Genomic DNA, 20,576 nt, shown 5'->3' on the forward strand with positions numbered 1-20,576 from the left:
ATGCAAGTAATTCACTTAAACTGCAAGGAAAGAACGATACAGCAGCATCACGTTATAGACGAGAACGTTAATTGACTGCTAAAAATAACCACGTCCGTTCTAAAAATAAAACACTGGCAACTGTCAGAAACGTGCGTGAAATTCTACAATGAGAAAAACAAAACATCCAACTGTTGGTTCTTGTCTGTACATAGAAAACAACAAAAAAACAACGAGCCCCTGCAGCGCGGTGCCAAGGCATCGCAGGATGGCAGCGCTGTGCCAGCTACAGGCAAAACATGGTTCGGTTTCCAGAATCACAGCCAAAAAACAGCTTCATTTTGAGACAACTACCAGGCTGCAGTTAGGGGAGCTCCCCAACGCTCTGTGTTGATGATGAAAGCAAGCTGAGGCTTTCAGCTCGGAGTTAACTCGATAAAGATCAGCACTCATTGATCACATCCCGTTTGCCAGCACCAAGATGTGAGCTGCACTGGGTTCCCATTGCATCACAGCCTGTGGGGCTGAGGGAATCACAGAATGAGCCGGGTTGGAAGGGACCTCAAGGATCATGTAGTTCCAACCCCCTGCCTGGCAGGGCCACCAAACATACACCTTTACTAGATCAGGTTGCCCAGGGCCCCGTCCAACCTGGTCTTGAACACCTCCAAGGACGGGGCATCCACAACCTCCCTGGGCAGCCTGTTCCAGTTCCTAACCACTCTCCTAGTAAAGAACTTCCCCCTAACATCCAACCTAAATCTTCCCTCTTTTAACTTAAAACCATTTCCCCGTGTCCTGCTATTGTCAGCCCTTTCCAAGAGTTTACTCCCCTCCTGGCAGTAAGTTCCCTTCAGGTATTGAAAGGCTGCAATGAGGTCACCCCGCAACCTTCTCTTCTCCAGGCTGAACAAACCCAACTCCCTCAGCCTGTCCTCATAGTGGAGGTGCTCCAGCCCCTGATCATCTTCCTGTCCCTCCTCTGGACCCTTTCCAAAATCTCCATGTCTTTCTTGTACTGAGGGCTCCACACCTGGACACGGTACAACAGATGGGGCCTCACAAGAGCCGTGTAGAGAGGGACAATCACCTCCCTATCCCTGCTAAAAGAGACGCTTGTTGTGTTTCCCTGGAGCCGTGTACCCCTCAGGCATGGATGGCTACACAGGGCTGTGTCATTCAAACCAGATGAGTTTAATCATTGCAGTCTCTTTTTTTTTTTGGCCTCTGCTGTCTTTAAAAATTGGAAACCTGTTGTTCCAGCAGACCATGAAAGCATCATGTCCAATCCGTAACAATAAACCTCAGTTCAATCCAAGTGACTCTTTACACAAGAGCTTTCACCTTATTAACTAAAACAGTCCAAGGAGGGAGCATTCAAACATCGAATCACTGCGTGTTTCAGACCCGCGTTTCCCTTCAAAGCCATTCAGAGAATCACAGAATGGCCTGGATTGCAAAGGCCCACAGTGCTCATCCAGCTCCAACCCCCTGTTGTGTGCAGGGTCACCAACCAGCAGCACAGAGCCACATCCAGCCCAGCCATTCAGCAGCATCCAGAGCTCAACGTGAAGCTGACATTTACATCTCATGTTATTTGATCTCCAAATCAGATGGCCACAAACATACGTTATTTGACAAGAGCTCAGCATTCATTCAGATAGCTCATGCAATGGTTTGAAAACATCATCCAATCCCCCCCCCCAGTTTAAATGTCGTATTCCCAACTTGACACTGTCAGCTTATGGAAACAACACAGCTGTGCCTAAAGGAAAAGCTTCTGTTTTCAAGCACAGCTCACCCCTAACTCAACCAACCCTCCCTGCTCTGTGGGATGTGCTTTTGCTCTGCACCCTATTCACCTGTAGACCATTCCTTCCAAACAGCGCCTGCTCAGGTGCTGAAGATCATAAGAATTAGACTCAATGATCACTTCCAACCTGGGATACCCTATGATGCTAAGTGCTTTTCAACTAAACGTGGCTTAAGTGCAGCTATTTAAGCAAAGAAACCTCAAACGTATTGAAGATGAGCAGATATATGCTGTTAAAGGTCTACACCTGCTTTAATCCCCACTCAAATACAGGCAAGTATTTTACTGCTAATGACCCAGCAAACACATCCACCCTTGGGCTTTATCCCAAACATGGAGCACGCCCACTGAGACGCAGAGTTCATATGGAGTTAATATTCATCAAGTTTGCTGGAATAGACTAAAAAGAGCCAAGATCTGAACAGTATGTGGACATTCGAGGCTGTAAAAATTAAAATAACAGCTTCCAGTCAAGTTCTTTCATGTGGTACATCTCTCACCATTCATTCAATCACTAACAAAGCTCAGCCAGAGTTTGCAACTGCAGAAACACTTGTGGAGGCTGGGAACAGGGCTGGGCTCCTCTAAAAGCACTGTTACTTGCTCTGTGATCTTCCTGAATTAAAACAACCCGCATGCAAGAATCTGCAAAGGCAGAATGAGAAAGCAAGCTTCGTTTCCACACAAGATATCGCACAGTTTGGGCTTTCTGCAGCAGCTTTTGATGAGCCTTTTTCAGGCTATTCCTCAGCATCTCACCTCGTGAGAAATAAACACGGTAGCCTTCCCTCTCCCTGTATACACCAAGAGCCTTTGTGGTTTAACAAGCAGCTCCCAGCTCAACTGCAGCCCCATCCTCACAACAGCTTTCAGACGGTGCATCGGCTGCTTGAAGATCTGAATTCATCCTAAACCATATACAAAAAACCAAAGCTCCACAAGGAGTGACGGCCTATCCAGAGCAGCCCTCATCTGAACACAAAATGGGATCTGCTTCTGTCCAGATGAAGTGCCAACCAGATGTGCAGCAAAGCTCTCTGGAAAGCTTTATGTTTGTGAACAGACACATTCTGGTTTGAGTTTGAAACAAAACACGGTGTTATCCAGCAGGCACCGACCCGCATCCCAAAGCACAAAGGTAACAGTCAGCTCTTCTTGTTGGCCTCTCTTAAAGAATCAATGCCATCACATTGATTTCCCTCCCCGTTCAGCACATCATACTTCAGACTCTTCCCACACTGCACAAGAGCTGCACGTAGATGCAGGTCCAAAACAGCACTGCCACCAGGTACATGAGCAGCACTGAGATGCACAGCAGCCCAGCAGGGAAGCAGAACCAAAGCCCAGGCTACGGCACAGCTCTGCAGTGTGACTAATCCATATCCCAACTAATCTGTTAGCACTCGAGATATTTTAGACGTGCAAACTCTTTTTGTTGCAGCAGAGCTGCACGGTTGCCCCGAGGCATCTGCTGCTTTTATTCCTGTTATGATGGTAACATTAAAGAGCTATTAATAAAAGCTCCCGGTTGATTGAAATGAAGAGGAGAAAAGCTGCCTCTCAGCACGTTGGGTGTGCGCTGACTGCTTCTTTATTAACTGTGGTGACATGTGGAAGATGGAGATTAACAAGCAAAACAATATCGACTTCAATTCAGACTTGCAGATACTCATCAGGTGTCGATTCAAGAAACTGTTTTCCTTTCAGAATGCGTTTCTTAATCTAAAATGAAATTCTAGGCATGCAATGATAAAAAGAGGCTCAAATAATTACTTCACTGTAATCAACGGTGCAAGCACTCCTAATAAAATAGCTATCGCTACAAAGATCCATTTGCAGTGCTGACCAACTGGCTGACAATAAAGTCAGTGTAAGCTGCCCTTCTGCTGGTGTCCTAATGGCTATATTCAATTTAACATCTCTGGCTCTTAGTAAGATGTTGGGCAGAGCCCCATGTTCCTCATAGCACCTCATAGGAAATCAGAAGCCTCATTCTGGTGGGTCTAAAGGAACTAAAATGCTGAAGACAAACAGCTCTCCTTAGAATAAAGCCATGTGCAAGCATTAACATAAGGCACAATTCCCAGCCAATGCTGATCACCAAAACTACCCCATCATTAAGTGCAGCAAGCCCCAGTCCTGCATCGAGACAATGCAGAACTACCCCCCAGCAGCCACACGTGCATTAATTAGCAACACACAGCACAGCTGCACTGAAAGCTGCCAGCTTTCAGAGCCCCAAAACGCAACCTTTCACACTGCAGACTGCTCCAGTGCAGGCACTCGATAGCCAGCACACACTGTGAATGCAGCCCTTCCTGTTAACGCTCCAGCACTTTATATTTCCAACTTCCTGTTACTATTTGCACTTCCTAATAACAGTTTGTGGTGGACTGGTGTTCAGGGAACTCCAGAGACTTCAGAAGCAGCAGCCTGTGCTCACCTGATGGGATGCACCAATGCTCACAGGTAGCACTGCAGCAGGTCAATAGGAAATCCCTGCTTTAGAAGCACTGGCTCACTTTGTTCTCTCCTATCTCCACAGGGTGATAAACACAAGATTTTGAGATAGTTAAGGCCCTGCTTGCGAGCTCTTTGCTGGAATCAAATCCATCTGTGATCATCTTGTTCTTATTTCTTCTTCATTCTGCACTTCTGTCGCTGTTGTAAGTTCCTGCTCAGGGCTGAGAACCACCAGACAAGGCGCTACTCCAACAGGCAGATACAGGAACGCCTCGGATACAAAGTTAATTTGAGTTACAACCACAGCATTCCATCAGCCTCATTTCAGTCGCCACTTCAAGCTCAAGTGCACTGCTCCCTTTGCCTCCATGTGGCTGGTATAAAAAGATCGCAAGATAAAGCCCTGCTGAGTGCAGCCCATCAGGGCACAACCAGCAGCGTGGATGCACTCAGAGCACAACACAGAGGGCTTTAATCCTAAGGGAATTACCCACATTTCCTCCCCCTCATGAAGAATACAAGGTTTTGCCTCTTACACTGCAAAGGAACAGCCATAGAGCTGATCTGCTGCTGCATGGAGATGGATGGGATGCACCCCCAGACCTTGAGTGAAGGCACAGCCTGCAGGGATATGGCAGCTCCACGTCTGTTCACAGGACAACAGCTTGTATTTAAAACCTGCACGCTCAAGAGAATGATCATCAATAGGGATGACCTGCATTATTACGTGCCCAGGAGTTTATAACTTAACCTGGAATATTTTCAATGCTGCTTTTGAATAAGTGTGTTTTTAACAGACCAGAATGAATTCAGCTTTGTTCTAGCTGAATGGGTTAATTTGTCATCACCTGAACATCTCCTTTCCTGCAGAGTTATTAAGCCGTCTGCCTTTCAGGTGAATGCACAGCAAACAAAGCACTGCTTGCACTTATCTAAATTCTGTGTGATCAATAAACACCCCAGCACCGCACGCAGCCTTTATAATTCACAATTAATGAGTTCGCTCTGACTGAAAACCAATGACAACAGCGACAGCCAAATGGACAGAGTGTGCCAAAACCAAGCGCTACAGCACCTACAGCACTAAGTGACTGATCGCTCGCTTTCAGTTTCTTTGAGCTCGGCCTCTATTCACATTTGTAGATAACACATTAAAGACAGAGATGCACGAAGCAACAACCAGCCAGAGCTGAGAACGGCACCCAGTCAATAAGCAGCTCAAGTTTGATGGTACAGCCCCAATGCAAAGCTGCTTCCCAGGGCACACAACCTGCTGAGCAGCACAGCACACATCCCATAGACCAAAGCAACATGAATAGTCTGCACCCATAAAGCTCATCCTGCCCCAGCAGCTGCGGGACCACAAGGAACAGCCCCACACAGACCTGCCATCCAATAACCCCAATGAGTGCAACAGCAGCTGCTGAACTCACAAACAGAATAAGAGATCGTCAGGTGTGAAATACAGCATTCATCATTCAACAGAGAAGCGTGGAATCAGAGCATCTCCAGGAGCATCCCTGCAACAGCCAGCAATCAAAGGGGGTTTTTAGGTTCCTCAAACAAACAGCACCAAAGGGAGTGGGATATCATCAGTAATTCTACCCTGTCCAGATTTGTTTTGTTGTACACCTAGAATAAGCAGAAAGGCTGCTGGACAACAGAAAGCACCGCAGTAAGAACTAGGCAGAAGTCTCACACAAATACCAAGAGCTTCAAAATTGACACTAATACAGAAAATGGAACACAAATACAACACACGCTTCCCAAGATAGAGATCCACGGTACCAGGCTGCCTGTCCCCAGGGAACAACAAAGCATGCAGATAATTCAGCTTCCTTGAGTTTACAACTCATAAGCTTCATGTCACTTGATGGAAACAAAGTACATTTAAATAGAGGGGAAGAAAAAGGGAGGGGGGGGATATTTACATTTTGACAACATAGAACTTTCTCACATCAGCGACCACCAAGTTCCCATGTGTTATTATCAGGAGGAGTTTTCAGCGCGGTGTGACCTACTGTACCATTCCCAAAGCACGGCCCCAAACCCATCCATCTCTCACATACGGTTCCACTGTTCCTCCAACTGTTTTCACTGAACTATTTTTAACATCCATCCGCAAATAAGTGCTTTTTCCCCTGCGGAAATAAAGCTAATTACACCATCACCTTTGTTCCACAGTGCTCTGGTTTCCTCCTCTGTCCTTTTCAGCTGCTCCTTCTCTTCCCATATCCCAAACTTTCTTCCACTTTCTTTCCTGATCTTTGATATCTTCATTTCCACAGCCCTACTTAGCCACACTGCCATCTCTACTGTGCTCAATCTGATGTCCCTGTAGCCTTTCCACCTCATTTTGAGCTTTCCCCTTTACTTTGACCACCGCGTCCCTTCCCCAGGGACCCACTGCATCCACACACTTCTGCCTCCTTCACTCCTATGGTGCCGTCAAACTTTAACCAGCAGCACCACCAGAAATAAAGCTACCTGCGAGCCAGTGGTTTGCTGCTTCTCACCACAGGATTTTAGCCTTCAGTCTATGGCAGAGCTGATATCGTGCACACTGGGCGTGCAGCTGACAGCCCTGCAGGAGGCACATAGATCTGCACTGACTGTGAGCACCACACAGCCCTCATCCTCCTGCACCGGGTGGGTACCAACACATGCAAAGGGAAGGGGGGATGCGTGCTGTTCTACAGGTGGGCAGCACAAGGAGCACAGCTCACCACTTGATTTACAAACACTCTCCAACTTTATTCTTCCAAGGGGACAACACCTGAGCTCCCTCCATCCCTTGAACCCTCCTCACTGCTTCCATAGCCCCCAATGGGGCCAGCACAGCCCTCACTGCTCCCATAGCTCCCATTGGGGTCAGCACAGCCCTCACTGCTCCCATAGCTCCCAATGGGGTCAGCACAGCCCTCACTGCTCCCATAGCTCCCAATGGGGCCAGCACAGCCCTCACTACTCCCATAGCTCCCAATGGGGTCAGCACAGCCCTCACTGCTCCCATAGCTCCCAATGGGGCCAGCACAGCCCTCACTGCTCCCGTAGTTGGGTCAGCACAGCCCTCACTGCTCCCATAGCTCCCAATGGGGCCAGCACAGCCCTCACTGCTCCCATAGCTCCCAATGGGGTCAGCACAGCCCTCACTGCTCCCATAGCTCCCAATGGGGCCAGCACAGCCCTCACTGCTCCCATAGCTCCCAATGGGGTCAGCACAGCCCTCACTGCTCCCATAGCTCCCAATGGGGCCAGCACAGCCCTCACTGCTCCCATAGCTCCCAATGGGGTCAGCACAGCCCTCACTGCTCCCATAGCTCCCAATGGGGCCAGCACAGCCCCACATCACTGCCATGGGTGAGCTCTCATTGCCCACATCACGTCCCACCCTCACTGCCCCCCCCCGCCCTGCCCCCAAACCCGACTTTCCCCGTTAACCCAGCGCTGTTCCCCCGCTCACACACCGCCATTCCCCCTTTAGGCCGCATCCCACCGCGGCCCGAAGGAACGCGGCCCCCCCGCCGCCCCGTGCCCCGTTGCATGCCGGGCGTGGCGGCATCGGGCGCTATTGAAGGGCCCCGTTTCGCCCCGGTTCGCCCCGTTCCCCCCCACCCCCATGTCCCGGTTCCGGTCCCGTTCGCAGCCGTACGCGGGTTCGGCGCGTTGCCGCACGCTGACGTCAGGCGCGTGTTGTTGGCGGTAGCGGTGGTTACGTACGTGTAGTGCTGCGGCTTCTCGGGCTGCGCCTGTAACGCGCTGCTGGCGGAGTTGGGCGGCCCGGCCGCGGCGGAGCCGCTGTTTCCCGGCCCCTTGGACATGCCTCCAACCGCCGATCCGGGAGACCTTTATTATTCACTCTGCGCGGTCCGCACGGAGGGAGCCTTGCGCAGGCGCCGCCGCCGCCATTGCCGCCCCGGTGCGCGGGGTGAGGTGGGATTTGTAGTCCGGCAGCGCGCGCGCTCTCCGCCAACCCGGGACGCGGCTTGAGACGACTTCCGGGAAGTAAGAACTACAACTCCCAGCAGCGCCTAGAGGTGGCGGGGGAAGTTGTTTCCGGTCGCGAAGGGGACGACGGGAATTGCAGTTCGGGGTAGAGTGCGACGGCGCCCCCCGGCGGTGGGGGGCCATGGATGCGGCCTAAACGGGAACCGGGACCGAAACGGGGCCTGTAACGGGGGATTGGGCTGAGAAAGAGGAAGATGGGGAGGAAGAGAAAGAGGAGCGACACGGAGAGGAGGAAGGTGAGGAGGAGGATGAAGGTTGAAGCTCACGGCCTACCTCAGGGTGACACGGAACCCTCAGGTCACCTCAGGCCTCAGCCCAGCCCGACACGGAGCGTTGTGGATAATGGCGGCTGAGCACACAGGGAGCTCCCAGCTGATCCAATGGGACTGGGGGACTTTGATCCCTTGCACCACACGGGGCAGCTCCCTCCAGCTGCTCTGGTTGCACGGAGCGTTTCAATGGCAAAGCCCTTCATTGTGTGGGGTTTGTGATATAACCCTTTGGCAAAGGTTGGCTGGTTGTTAATGATAAACTCTCAGGCCTGATCCGTGCCATTGAGGCAAAGTGCTGTTGGAATTACTTGGCCCCATCTGTTGTACCGTGTCCAGGTGTGGAGCCCTCAGTACAAGAAAGACATGGAGATTTTGGAAAGGGTCCAGAGGAGGGACAGGAAGATGATCAGGGGCTGGAGCACCTCCACTATGAGGACAGGCTGAGGGAGTTGGGTTTGTTCAGCCTGGAGAAGAGAAGGTTGCGGGGTGACCTCATTGCAGCCTTTCAATACCTGAAGGGAACTTACACCCAGGAGGGGAGTGAACTCTTCAAAAGGGCTGACAATAGCAGGACACGGGGAAATGGTTTGAAGTTAAAAGAGGGAAGATTTAGGTTGGATGTTAGGGGGAAGTTCTTCACTAGGAGAGTGGTTAGGAACTGGAACAGGCTGCCCAGGGAAGTTGTGGATGCCCCGTCCTTGGAGGTGTTCAAGGCCAGGTTGGACGGGGCCCTGGGCAACCTGATCTAGTAAAGGTGTATGTTTGGTGGCCACCGTGTTTGCATCTTTGTGTCCAGTGCATAAACACCACCAGCAACAAAGCTGCAGCAAAAAGACCTTCAACAAACAGCTGCTAATGCTGAAGCACAGCGGTGTGGGAAGCACTGAGTCCAAGCATCGTGTGCTGCTGTTTCCAAGCCAGTTCAGACACCGTTTCCTCTTCAGCTCTTCTGCTTCACAGTTGGGAACATACAGCACGACCAGGTGACAGCGCTCAGAGCATGTAGCTGTGTGTGTATGTATAAGTGCCCTGGGTGCACTTACTTACGTCGTTGCTAACACAAAGTGTTCATTTTCTCCCCTCAGCTTTGCTACATACGCCTTTTCCTCACCCTCTGTTTAACCTACCAGGATGTGCAGCTTTTCTCCAGCCTTAACTCCAAGAGAACAAAGCTCCGAAGTGGCTAAAATTAGAAGCGTAAGCAATCGTTGCTACAGAAATAGGAGAGGAAATATCAGAGGAGCAATGCCACTCAATTCCTGGTACCAAACACCATACTCTAGTCCCCTCCTGTTAGCAATAGCACGACGTGCTTCTTAAAGCATCACATTTAAAATATATGAAGCTATCAGAACAGATTTCTATATTTCTTTTCCTCCCCAAGCACGAACAACTCAGACTAAAGCGCAGTTTATTTCTCCTTTATTTCAGATCTCAATTATCCAAGCCACGTCAGATGCAAATGATTGTTTACGCACCTCCTGGGCCATCCTATTGCTGCGCTGCTTTATGTCTCTGAGATGTAATTCATGTTTTGCTTCACGAGGACCGAAAGAAAACCAACCTGGGGGGCCAAAGAGATGCATATGAAGCAGTGTCCTCCCAGCAGCTGCACATGACAGTGTTGTTGCCCCACATTGGAACGCATTGCTGGGCTTTGCCAGGAAGGGGAGAAGCAAAGAACATTCGGGACTACGTGCAGAGCTGCCACGGATCTGTTCTGCCTCTTGCATTGGCCTGAGGGATGCAGTCATTTGGGGAGGATGCAAAACCTGATGCAAAGTCTGCCTGATTGCATCTGCTGAGCGCAGATAGCTTCGGGAGCGGCTGGTTGTGTTCACTCCATATTCTGCGTGCTACAACTGTGGGGCATTTGGGACCTGTTCTTCCTGACCTGCCTCCACCCCCAGCAGCTGCTGGAATAACACACAGCAAGGCACAACTCGAGCCAGCAACCTCCCCCCAAAATCCAACTACTTCTCACTTAACCGCTATTATCATCCTAGATGCAACTGTGGGAATCAAATGTTGTTTCTGCATTTAGAATAAGATAAGAATATTTTATTTCAAGGTCTCATTATATAAGTGAAGCAGTTTGTAGTTATTAGGTAGAAGTTATTACGTACAAAGACTGCAGCTCCTGTCTGTCCAGCTGTCTGAAATAGAACTAACAATATGCCTGTATAAACTAGCAACAATGTATGTTTTAGTGTTTTGTTGTACGCATTGTAAAAATATACAAGTCGTGACATACCTTAGGATGTGCCTGAAGAGATATCGGGAAGGACTGGAATCACCCCCCCCCCCCTCTTTGTTTAACAAAGGTCTCTGGGACAGAATGAAAGAAGCTTTGAAGGAAATCAACATATCAATAAGGGTACCGAGACATCTTGGAAACAAAACCAGGGATGGCGACTATCACAAGATAAAGTGTGATAGTAAAATTGTAACCTGGAATCAAAGGGGAAACAGGAGGGGAAAACATATGGGAGAAAAGGTATAAAAACTGTAACATCATGCCCATAGGTGCTTCTGCCATCAGGGCGCCCGCCATTGCAATCGCGAATAAAAACTGCTTTTATCAGAGATACCGTCCTGACCCAAAATTATTGAGGATATTTCCAACACAACCAACAGGCATTAAGGATTCTGGTTTCCTACTTCCCAAAACTTTGTAATTAGCTTTGGAGTTAGAAGACAACCCACAGGGTGAGTGGGAGTGTGGTTTTAGGGAGGTGGAGAACACAGCACAGAGGGGCCCAGCTGCAGCACCTGCATAGTGCCAGTCTGTGCCTCAGGACACACACATCCCATGGTGGAACTGCCAGGGAGCATCGGTGCCTTCTGGAGGGCGACACATCAGTGGGACTTGATTCAACATCAAAGCCTATGACAAGCGTTCCCATCCAACACAGCTGCTCCCATTCATAAAGCCAGAGGACGGATGCTGCAAGCACCGCTATGGGGCTGGGGCTGCATGGCGCCGAACCGGGCAGTCCCATCGCTAAACTACACAACAACCCCTCAGCCTCTATTCTCCAACACCGACCAAACCAGCCCAAAGCCCTTAAAGCCCTTAAAGCCTTTAAAGCCTTTTCCCCTGCGCCTGCGTGTCCCCGCTGTCCCCACAGCCGGGTGTAGGGGGGGGGTCCCGGCCATTCCCCGCAGCGGAATTCTCTCCGTCTCGGCACCACACGCCGCCAAAGGCATTTGGTGGCGGGGCCGGGGGGCGGGCCGGGGGGCGGCGGGGCCGGGCAGCCCTTCTTGCACCGGGACCGCCCGCTGAGGCCCGGGGAGCCGGCAGTCCGCCACCCGCCGCCCCGCTGCACCCCGCCGACACCGGCCCCGCTCCTATTGACTTCCCATTGTGGAGCTTTGCAACAAAGGGTAGGATCCAAACCGTGCCCTGTTTCGTCCAATCAGCGCGCAGAGAGCCCGCTTGTCGCCTATTGGCCCCTTCTCCTCTCACAATACCCAATAAGCCGCCGACTTTAACAACCAATCAGCGGCCGGGCAGGCATCCAATCAGCGCCAAGAAACGGGAGCACGGCCTTTGTGTCTTATTACGTCACGGCGCAGGCGGAGGTCCCGGCCAATGGCACGGCGCGCTGCTTCCAGGCATTGTGACGTCACCGCGCCACGGTCCGCCCCCGCTATAAAAAGCGCGTCCCCGCGGCGGGGAGGGCGCAGTGTGGGGGTAGTTGCTGACGCGGTTGGTTCCGTCGGGGCAGCGCGGCTCACGGTGCGCGGCGACATCGGCGCTGGTGCGTCCTGTTTCTCTACGAGGTAAGCGGCTCACACCGGTCTCGTCGCTCGGTGCCGCGCGGCCTTGATTAGTGTTATTTTATGCCGTGCTCGGTGGGCAGTTGAGGCCTTGTCTACGTGCCCTGAGTCACGGCCGCTTCCCATCCCCCCCCATCGCTCCTATGGGGCGGCCCGGGAGGAGGAAGGAGGAGGCGGGGTGACTCAGTGCTGTCCCCGGGGAGGGGAGGGGAGCGGCCGGGCCGCCACAAGGAGCGGGGGCGGCACCGTGACAACTCCTCCTCCTCCCGGGGGAGGCCGCTGGCCGCTCGCCCGATGAACGGCGGGGGATGGGGGGGGGGGGGGGCGGCATCTGGTTGTGGGGCTGGATTGAAGATTGAAGGAGGAGGGGGGGGTGGGTGAGCCGCATCGTAAGGCCCGGCGGGTGCGTGTCCTCGTAGGGAAGTGAGGAAAAATGGCCCGTACAAAGCAGACCGCCCGCAAATCCACCGGGGGGAAGGCTCCGCGGAAGCAGCTGGCCACTAAGGCGGCCCGGAAAAGCGCTCCCTCTACCGGCGGCGTCAAGAAGCCTCACCGCTACAGGTAACGCTACGGGCGGGCTGTGCTGTGCCCGGCTGACGCTGCCGTGCCCCGCTTCACAGCTCGCTCCTGTTGTATCACCAGGCCGGGCACTGTTGCTCTCCGTGAGATCCGTCGCTACCAGAAATCCACGGAGCTGCTGATCCGCAAGCTGCCATTCCAGCGGCTGGTCAGGGAAATCGCCCAGGATTTCAAAACGGACTTGAGGTTCCAGAGCGCGGCCATCGGTGCACTGCAGGTAGAGCTGCTTGAGCCCTTCTGAGCCTTCTGAGGGCTCTTATGCTTTACACCGAGGTTCTAAGGTCGGTTCTAACGTTTCTTGTTGTCCTCTCGGAACAGGAGGCGAGCGAAGCGTATCTGGTGGGTCTGTTTGAAGACACGAACCTGTGCGCCATCCACGCCAAGAGAGTCACCATCATGCCCAAAGATATCCAGTTGGCTCGCAGGATACGGGGAGAGAGAGCTTAAGTGAAGGCTGTTTTTATGGTGTTTTGTAGTAAATTCTGTAAAATACTTTGGTTTTAATTTGTGACTTTTTTTTTTTTGTAAGAAATTGTTTATAATATGTTGCATTTGTACTTAAGTCATTCCATCTTTCACTCAGGATGAATGCTAAAAGTGACTGTTCACATAAACCTCAGTGATGTGAGCCTTGTTGCTCAGCAGTGACAAGTTGCTAATATGCAGAAGGGATGGGTGATCTTTCTTGCTTCTCATGCATGTTTCTGTATGTTAATGACTTGTTGGGTAGCTAAACTTGTAAGGTACTAGAATTGATCTAAATGTGTACAGGGTCCTTTTGCAATAAAACTGGTTATGACTTGATCCAAGTGTTTAACAATTGGGGCTGTTAGTCTGACCATACATCACTGTGATCAAATGTGGACTTTTCAGAGGGTGAAACTACGACTCTTTTAACCACAGTGTAAACTTACAGTTTCCTTTAAAAAAAAAAAAAAGAAAAGAAAAAAAACCGTAAACCTGGCAGCTATAGATACACTATGTGCATTTATAATAGCTATTTTATATATTGTAGTGTCAACATTTTTAAATTAAATGTTTTACATTCACATGCGAGGAGTCTTTTGTCATTTGGTTTCTATGGCCTTTGGAGGAGCTTCTATAGCAGTAGGTTACACTTCATGTGCCAATGGAGCAGCGTCTCCCCTTGGTGCTTTTAGGGCTGAGTCACCCCGTGCTCAGCCAGGAGGAGCAGTGACAGGTACAGCTTAGGAAGCAACTTTCCTCCTTCTCTTTATAGCTCTTGTTTAAAGCTTATGGGTGTTGAGGCCCAGCTTCACCACTAACTTCTTTCTTCCCCCTCTTCCTTCCACATTGAAGTGAAGCTTTTTTTATCCTCGCAGTGCTGGGACTGACTTGGCTCAAGTGAATCCAGCAGCTCCTGCCCTTCCCGGTGCTGTGAGCGGATATCCCGGCTGTGGGAGCTTCCTGTGGGATCTCACCCTGTGACTCAGAGCATTTCATACAACCAGAAACACTCGTTACGTAACCAGGGAGCAATTTGCTGCCTTCTCATTTCTTCTCATTTCCCATCTTAAGCTTTTCTGATGAAGCAGGATTAAACCTAAACCCTCAATGAGGGATAACCCTTCAGGCTCTGCTCACGGTCCCTGTTCTCTTAGTGTCTCCTACCTGTAGCTGTGGCACAGGAAAGCTCAGATACATCTAAAGCAGGTAATTAACATGCAAATTACAGCGCTGGGCTGGTTCTTGAGAACAGGCTGTACCGGGTAAGGCTGAAATTGAGACAGGAATTACACAGGGAGCAACACAAGCCAGTCCTGCTTGATTTATTCCACTGCAGAGGCCAGACAAAGGGGCAGCAGTTCATACATAGAAGCATGAAGTCCTGCAATACCCCTCTAACTCCAGCTTGAGGAGCCAGAGCCTGGTGTCCCTTATCAGACAAACCACTCGGTGTGTTTAAATCCTGCAGCTGGAGAAACAAGTGCTCATTAACACGGGCTCTTACACAACAGCCTCAGCATCCTGCTCTGCTCCAGCAAAGCCAAGCACTGCTCCATGTGTTTTAACACCTGCTATAAATGCTTCAGATGAGCTTTTAAACAGCTGTTTTCCCCCCATTGCTCAGTGAACAGAGGAAAGGGATTCATTGCATTTAAAGGCTGCCTCCAATACACCAGCATTGCTCAGCCCCCCTGAAAGGCACGGATGGACCTGGAGGAGGAACCCCATGTGTGACCCCATGTCCTGACAGCACAGCCTGCTGCTGGGGGGCATACATGGCAACGACATCCCCCATAGAGCCCCGAGGGGCACCCAGCCCATGCAGCAGCATAGCTTGCATTTACAGCTTGCATTTACAGCTTGCATTTAGGCAAGTCCAAAATAGAAGCTGTAAGTGGTGAGATTTCCTGATGCTTTGGGGCTGGTGTTGGGTTGCAGCAGCGGGTTGAGCTGGAGGATGAGGGTGTAAAATAGCATCCCTCAAAAACATGAAGTTGCCTCCATTGCTCAGTAGGAACAACAAAACATCTGGGTACGCACAGGAGCTGGGTATGAAATTAACAGCCCAACAACACCAACCCCAAACGATCCCAGTGTCCCATTCATCTCAACAGAAATTAACCCAGCCCTCGCATGTGATGTGGAATGGAATGGCACGATATTCACTGTAATTAGATCTGGAGAAATAACAGCTTTCTCTCTCTCTCTCTCACCGATTCTCTGGATGATTTCCTCGCATTCTTGCTCTGAACTCGATGCAAACACCAGGCAGTCAAACGTGCTCCCTTCGGGGCTCCCTGGGGAAGCACTAAATATGGCAACAGACACATCAGCCTGCAATGAGAGCGTGTCAGAGCTCCCAACACCCGCATCCCTCTGTGTCCCCACATTCAGGTGCCCAAATCTCAGCCCTCCCTTGGCCAAAGCAGTGTTGTAGCAATGCAGCAGCCCCCCGCCCTCGGGGCTCCATGTACAAGGATGCTCACACAACACAGAATGCAAAGACATGGCTGGTCTTGAGGCAACGTCCCACGCAGGAGACTGCAGGGTAAGGGTGGCGGAACAGGACCTGCATTGGGGACAAGGGGCTTTGCAACTCAATGCATGAGCCCGAAGCAGCCCCGGGTGCCCCGTGCTCACCTTGGGAGATGCTTTCTCTTGCACAAGGATTTCTGTTTCCTTCACATCAAATAAAACCTCCTGGAGAGGAGAAAGGAGAAAATGAAGGCCCAGAGATCACAGCACCTGAGCTCTATCTTTAAGATTGCTTGCGAGGCAGATTATTCAGTAGCAGAGCTATGAAATGCAGCTTTGCACCTGGAGCTGCCTGTTAGCAACAGGCATCGGTGTTCCACTGATGGGAAGGGGGGGATGATAGACTGCAAATTAAGAGAGCAACTAAATTGTGCTTCAGATACGGGGTTAAAAGAAAGTAAGAAAACACAGAGGAAAAGCAAGATGAAAACACATGGAGCTCCAGCCCTTCAAGGACCTTTTAGCACTGTGGATCCATGGAACAGCAGCATTGTGGCTGTGTTCCTGCTCTCAGCTTGGGCTCAGTGGATGATCACCCATGGGCTGTGGCTCCATGTTCTGCCCATACTCACCCAGGACCCAGCCCAGGGCTGAGCTCTGCCTTCTTTGCCCATTTCAAACCCCTCTGGAGGCTCCAGAAACCCCAAAACACCCCCAACCCCAGGTTCAGTCTCCCCATAGCTCTCCATTTGGACACACAGTGCTGCCCATCACTCACCCGTGGTGCTGAGCAGCTCTCCAGCACAGCGGGGATGGCTTTCTGCAGCACCTCTTTGCCTCCAAACTGGAACAGCAAGAAGGAATAACCCACGAGCACGAAAGAACAAGCTCAGAAGAAAAAACCAACCCATCTCTACCCATCTCCTCACCATCCCAACACCGATCCGGCCCAGGTACCGCAGGTTGTAGAGCAGCCTGGGGGAGAAAAAGACCCGTACATCCTCCTGCTGCTTGTTGCTGGGGAGGGGGAGATGCTCAGAGCCCCCTCCTGGTGTCAACCCTACCTGCCCCCCTGCACCCTCTGCTTCTCCCCCTTGTCACGGCGCCTGGGGCCACACTGGAGCTGGAAATGGGGCTCCTTCTCCTTCACAGCCTGCAGGTAGGGCAGCAAGGGCTCATAGACCTCACCATTGTGCCCCTGCCACCGCAGCACACGGAGGCTCAGTGGTTGTCCCTTCAGCTTCTGCAGCATCACCCCGGCCTGGAAAGGAGGGTGGAAGAAGAATGCAGGGGGAGGCACGAAGGGAGGAACATGGGGAGGGTGAAGTCATGCCACCCACCTGCCCACTGTAGGCGTTCCTCAAGGAGCAGCCATTGATCTCATCCAGGACATCCCCAGCCAGCACCACCTCGTCCACCTCTGCCTGGCTCCCAGGAAGCACCTCAATGACGATGACACGGCCATCCACGTACCTGGGGGGTGCATCCAAGCTGCAGCTCAGCCCTAGAGACCAACCCCCCACCCCCAGCCCTTCTGTTCCATCGGCAGCACTTTGCCCATACACAGAGGGACAACCACCCCATGGATGGGGAACCAACGGAGGAGAAAAGCACCCCAGACATCCACAGCCTGAGCTCTGGGGATGCTCATCTCCTCCTTTATGGAGCTACCCAGGGCTCCAGATCCTGATGGCTCCTACCTCACCACCATCCCCAGAGCTCGACATGGGACCGTCTCATACATGACACACACCTGGAAGAGAACAGCTGTGACAGCAGCCATAGAATGGCTACAAGGACACCCAGTGTGACCAGGATGGGGCAACACAGGGACCCTTCCCTGGGGGTCACTTCTGGCTCAGAAATCAAACCAGGGCTTCAGGAGCTGCTCCCCATTGCCTGACATGGGATGAGGACCATCAGTGGCCTCTTGTCCCCATCACATCTTTAACTGTTGAACCCAGATCTGGAGATACAGATCCCAATAGATATTATCTAAAGCTCACAGTGAGCCTTATAATGGAATTTCCAGCCACCATCCTTCATCTCATGCAAATAAGCCTCATAAATGAGCTCTGAGCCCCCTCCCTCACCCTGCACAGCCGCTGCCCCTGCCCCGGGCTGCTCACAGCAGCTCTTGCTGTCACATCACATTACTCAGGGCTGCAAAATGCAGCCGGTTCAGCTGGGAGCACTCGTGCCCATTGAGGCACAAACACCATCAGGCAGCAGCTCTGCCTCCTGACCACAGTCCCAACACTGGGCTACTCCTCAGGGTTTACTCTGGGGTTAAAAAGGCAGCAGAGGGATGCTCTTCATTTGTCTGGGAGCCATCAAGGCAGCCCCTGCTGCTCGCAGCCTCAGAATGCAGAAGTATTTCATTGAGCAAACACAAGAGCAAGATCAGCTGACCCATCATTGCATGTCATCCCAGCAAAATGATATATTTTTTGCAAGGAAGCAGTGAAGGCAGCACAGGAAAGCTGCATTGATGTCAGTGCTGCTTGGCTTGGCCCTACACACCCAGGGCAATGCTGGATCAGTGCCTGGTAACAGCTCAGGCACCCAGCACGCTCCAACCCCATCACAGAGGCAGCTCCACATGCATCCCTCCAACTGCAGATGGCTGGAGCCGTGCTGCCATCCCTCCAGCCCCAACCATTCCTTCTTATCCCCATCTGACACCCCAGAAAGGGCTGGAGCAGGAGGCAGCAGGGAGCGCTTACCGGCAGCAGCCAGCTCTCATCCAAGAAGCTGCAGTTCTGTGAACAAAGCAGTGCTGTGCTGTTGGTGCTGGTGAGGAGGGGGCCATGACCCCACCGCCCCTCCATTCATTCCTATACCTGCAGGTCCAAGGAGAAATCCACCTCCATCAGCACCAGCACCAGGGAGAGGAACGGCTCTGCAGGGGGACATGGGACAGAGGCAGCATTACTGCTGAGTCCCAGCTACTGTGGTTGTGCAGGGATACAGCCAAGGTCCACATGGAGCCAATCTGCAGCATCACTAATGATACTATAGGGAGCAACCCTCCAAATTCACCCCAGCAGCACCCAGAGCTGCCCCTCAGCAGCCTCCTGAGGAGCTGTACCAGCACTTAGGGGGCTGTTAACAAAGAGTAAAGGCTGTCACCCAGGCCTGGTCCCCTAAGGGATGCAGGGACTACACAGCCTGGGCACCCCTCAAAGCAACCCTGGTACAAGATGTAAGATGGAAACGCTTCCAAAGCATCTTACCCCTCAGCTCTTCATTGCCCAGGATGGAGCCTGATGGGTCATAGAACTGAAACAGCACAAAACTCCATAAAACCACCTCAGAGCCACCAGGATCCCAGCAGTCCCCACACGTCCCACCTCCAGGAGCCTCGGGCTCTGCACCAGCTGCTGCACGGCCGCTGCCAGCACTTTGCCCTGCAGGGCTGAGCGCAGGAAGCAGCGGCCACGGCCCTGTGCTGTCAGTGCCTTCGTGCAGGTGGAGGCTCTATGGAGGCTGCTGGAGAGAGGGCTCGGTCTGCATGGGGAGAGCAGAGGGAATGGGGTTAATATAGGGGGTAGAATGCATGGACTTTAGGACGTGGTTTGCTTGGGGAGAGGGGAATGGTTTGGGGGTTAACACGTGGGGGAGCTTTCAGGCTTTTTGGGGTTTGACATATGGAGGAATCACAGAATGGCCCAGGGTGGAAGGGATCTCAAGGATCAGGAATCTCCAGCCCCCCTCCTCCACAAGCAGGGCCACCAACCTCCCCATTTAACACCAGCCCAGGCTGCCCAAGGCCACATCCAACCTGGCCTTGAACACCTCCAGGGATGGACGGGGCATCCACAGCCTCTCTGGGATAACTCACAGACAAACACCCCCTCCTCAGTCGGGCTGACCCCACTATTCCCCCCATCCCCACTCACCTCCCGAGTGGAAGCTGCTCCAGGCAGTGCCAGTAATCCCTTCTCCCGAAGCCCCACAGCGGCTCTGCAGGACAAAACCAAACCTTGGGGGCCTCGACCACACACACGACCCCCATTTCCATTTCCTCCCCCCCTCCCGGTGCCACTCACGCCGCAGTCCCTTCCTCAGGGCTCCCTCCAGCAGCGCACAGACGGCCGCAAGGTGCGGGGAAGCGTCGGAGCACGGAGCGCCGTCCGACCGCAGCCGCAACACCGCATCTATGGGGTAAAGGAGAAACAGCTGCACCCATAGGAGTCCCGCTGGGGTCTCCTATGGGGAAACCCGCTGGAAACTCAGAGAGAAACTTCCTCCCAGCGACGCACAGCGCAATGCAAACAGCGAGTCAGGCTGCGAGGACAGCCCTAATAGGACCCCCTCCCTAATGGGATACTACGTGCTATGGGGCACCCCCAGCCCCACGCTCACCTTTAAGGGCGCTCAGCAGCGGTTCCCTGGCGGCCATTGGGCCGGGAGGCACCGCCCGACCCGAGGGGGGGCACACCCAGCTCAGGTGTGATCAGAGCGTGGGTATGAGTGTGACACGTCGGCAAATACATCCATAGATCTGTGTGTGTATAGGAGAAACATAGATGGAAGCGTGTGGGTATTTACATTACTGTGTTCTCTGTTATTATGTATTTGTGTACAGGTATAATCATATGTGTATATAGATACGTGCCGATAGATATCTAGCAATAGCCTATAATATGATATTAAGGTAAAAATAAAGCACAGATAGGTGTGTAGGTATTGATATGGGGATGAACAGACATAACCCATCCATAGGGTCGCTC

The 20,576-nt window shown here is 52.2% G+C and overlaps 3 protein-coding genes and 1 long non-coding RNA gene across 23 annotated transcripts in view; 2 read left to right on the plus strand and 2 right to left on the minus strand.

Moving 5' to 3' along the window:
• Positions 1-8,617, minus strand: part of UNK (unk zinc finger) — a 40,681-nt gene extending 32,064 nt beyond the window's left edge. For 13 of the 15 annotated variants that reach the window (XM_085522857.1, XM_085522854.1, XM_015880014.3 and 10 more), the window contains exon 1: positions 7,976-8,115. In XM_085522857.1, coding sequence (XP_085378983.1) covers positions 7,976-8,076 — 101 coding nt within the window. In that variant the 5' untranslated portion in view covers positions 8,077-8,115. Of the gene's footprint in view, positions 1-6,426; positions 6,590-7,975; positions 8,116-8,536 lie in introns of those variants that run through there. The other 2 variants (XM_085522858.1, XM_015880010.3) reach the window with 2 other exon arrangements.
• Positions 8,126-11,121, plus strand: LOC107322221 (uncharacterized). 4 transcript variants are annotated; one of them, XR_014936810.1, is made up of 4 exons: positions 8,126-8,260; positions 9,332-9,518; positions 9,621-9,797; positions 9,967-11,121. It is a non-coding gene; the product is annotated as an uncharacterized LOC107322221 (long non-coding RNA). The 4 variants fall into 4 exon arrangements; XR_014936811.1 differs by having other exon boundaries at positions 9,621-9,732; XR_001558870.3 differs by lacking the exon at positions 8,126-8,260 and adding an exon at positions 8,360-8,499.
• Positions 11,122-12,115: 994 nt separating this feature from the next.
• H3-3B (H3.3 histone B) lies at positions 12,116-13,948 on the plus strand. 2 transcript variants are annotated; one of them, XM_015880134.3, is made up of 4 exons: positions 12,222-12,321; positions 12,738-12,879; positions 12,961-13,114; positions 13,216-13,948. In XM_015880134.3, exons 2-4 carry the CDS (start codon positions 12,752-12,754, stop codon positions 13,342-13,344), a joined length of 411 nt encoding a protein of 136 aa, XP_015735620.2. In that variant the 5' UTR covers positions 12,222-12,321; positions 12,738-12,751; the 3' UTR covers positions 13,345-13,948. The 2 variants fall into 2 exon arrangements, with proteins under 2 accessions (XP_085379022.1, XP_015735620.2); XM_085522896.1 differs by lacking the exon at positions 12,738-12,879 and having other exon boundaries at positions 12,116-12,321.
• Positions 13,949-14,448: 500 nt separating this feature from the next.
• Positions 14,449-20,380, minus strand: LOC107322262 (uncharacterized). Of its 2 annotated transcripts, none has more exons than XM_015880130.3 (16): positions 20,209-20,380; positions 19,893-20,000; positions 19,743-19,806; positions 19,194-19,350; positions 19,077-19,122; positions 18,684-18,742; positions 18,567-18,602; positions 17,541-17,593; positions 17,181-17,313; positions 16,905-17,101; positions 16,770-16,815; positions 16,619-16,684; positions 16,006-16,065; positions 15,852-15,934; positions 15,579-15,699; positions 14,449-14,833 (listed from the first exon to the last, which is right to left on the minus strand). In XM_015880130.3, exons 1-16 carry the CDS (start codon positions 20,243-20,245, stop codon positions 14,588-14,590), a joined length of 1,512 nt encoding a protein of 503 aa, XP_015735616.2. In that variant the 5' UTR covers positions 20,246-20,380; the 3' UTR covers positions 14,449-14,587. The 2 variants fall into 2 exon arrangements, with proteins under 2 accessions (XP_015735616.2, XP_015735618.2); XM_015880132.3 differs by having other exon boundaries at positions 14,672-14,833; positions 15,579-15,673.
• Between the last annotated feature and the right edge of the window lie 196 nt (positions 20,381-20,576).

This window comes from Coturnix japonica, chromosome 23 (assembly GCF_054131305.1).
Source record: "Coturnix japonica strain WE chromosome 23, WE-NBRP24, whole genome shotgun sequence".
In the NCBI taxonomy this organism is placed as follows: domain Eukaryota; kingdom Metazoa; phylum Chordata; class Aves; order Galliformes; family Phasianidae; genus Coturnix; species Coturnix japonica.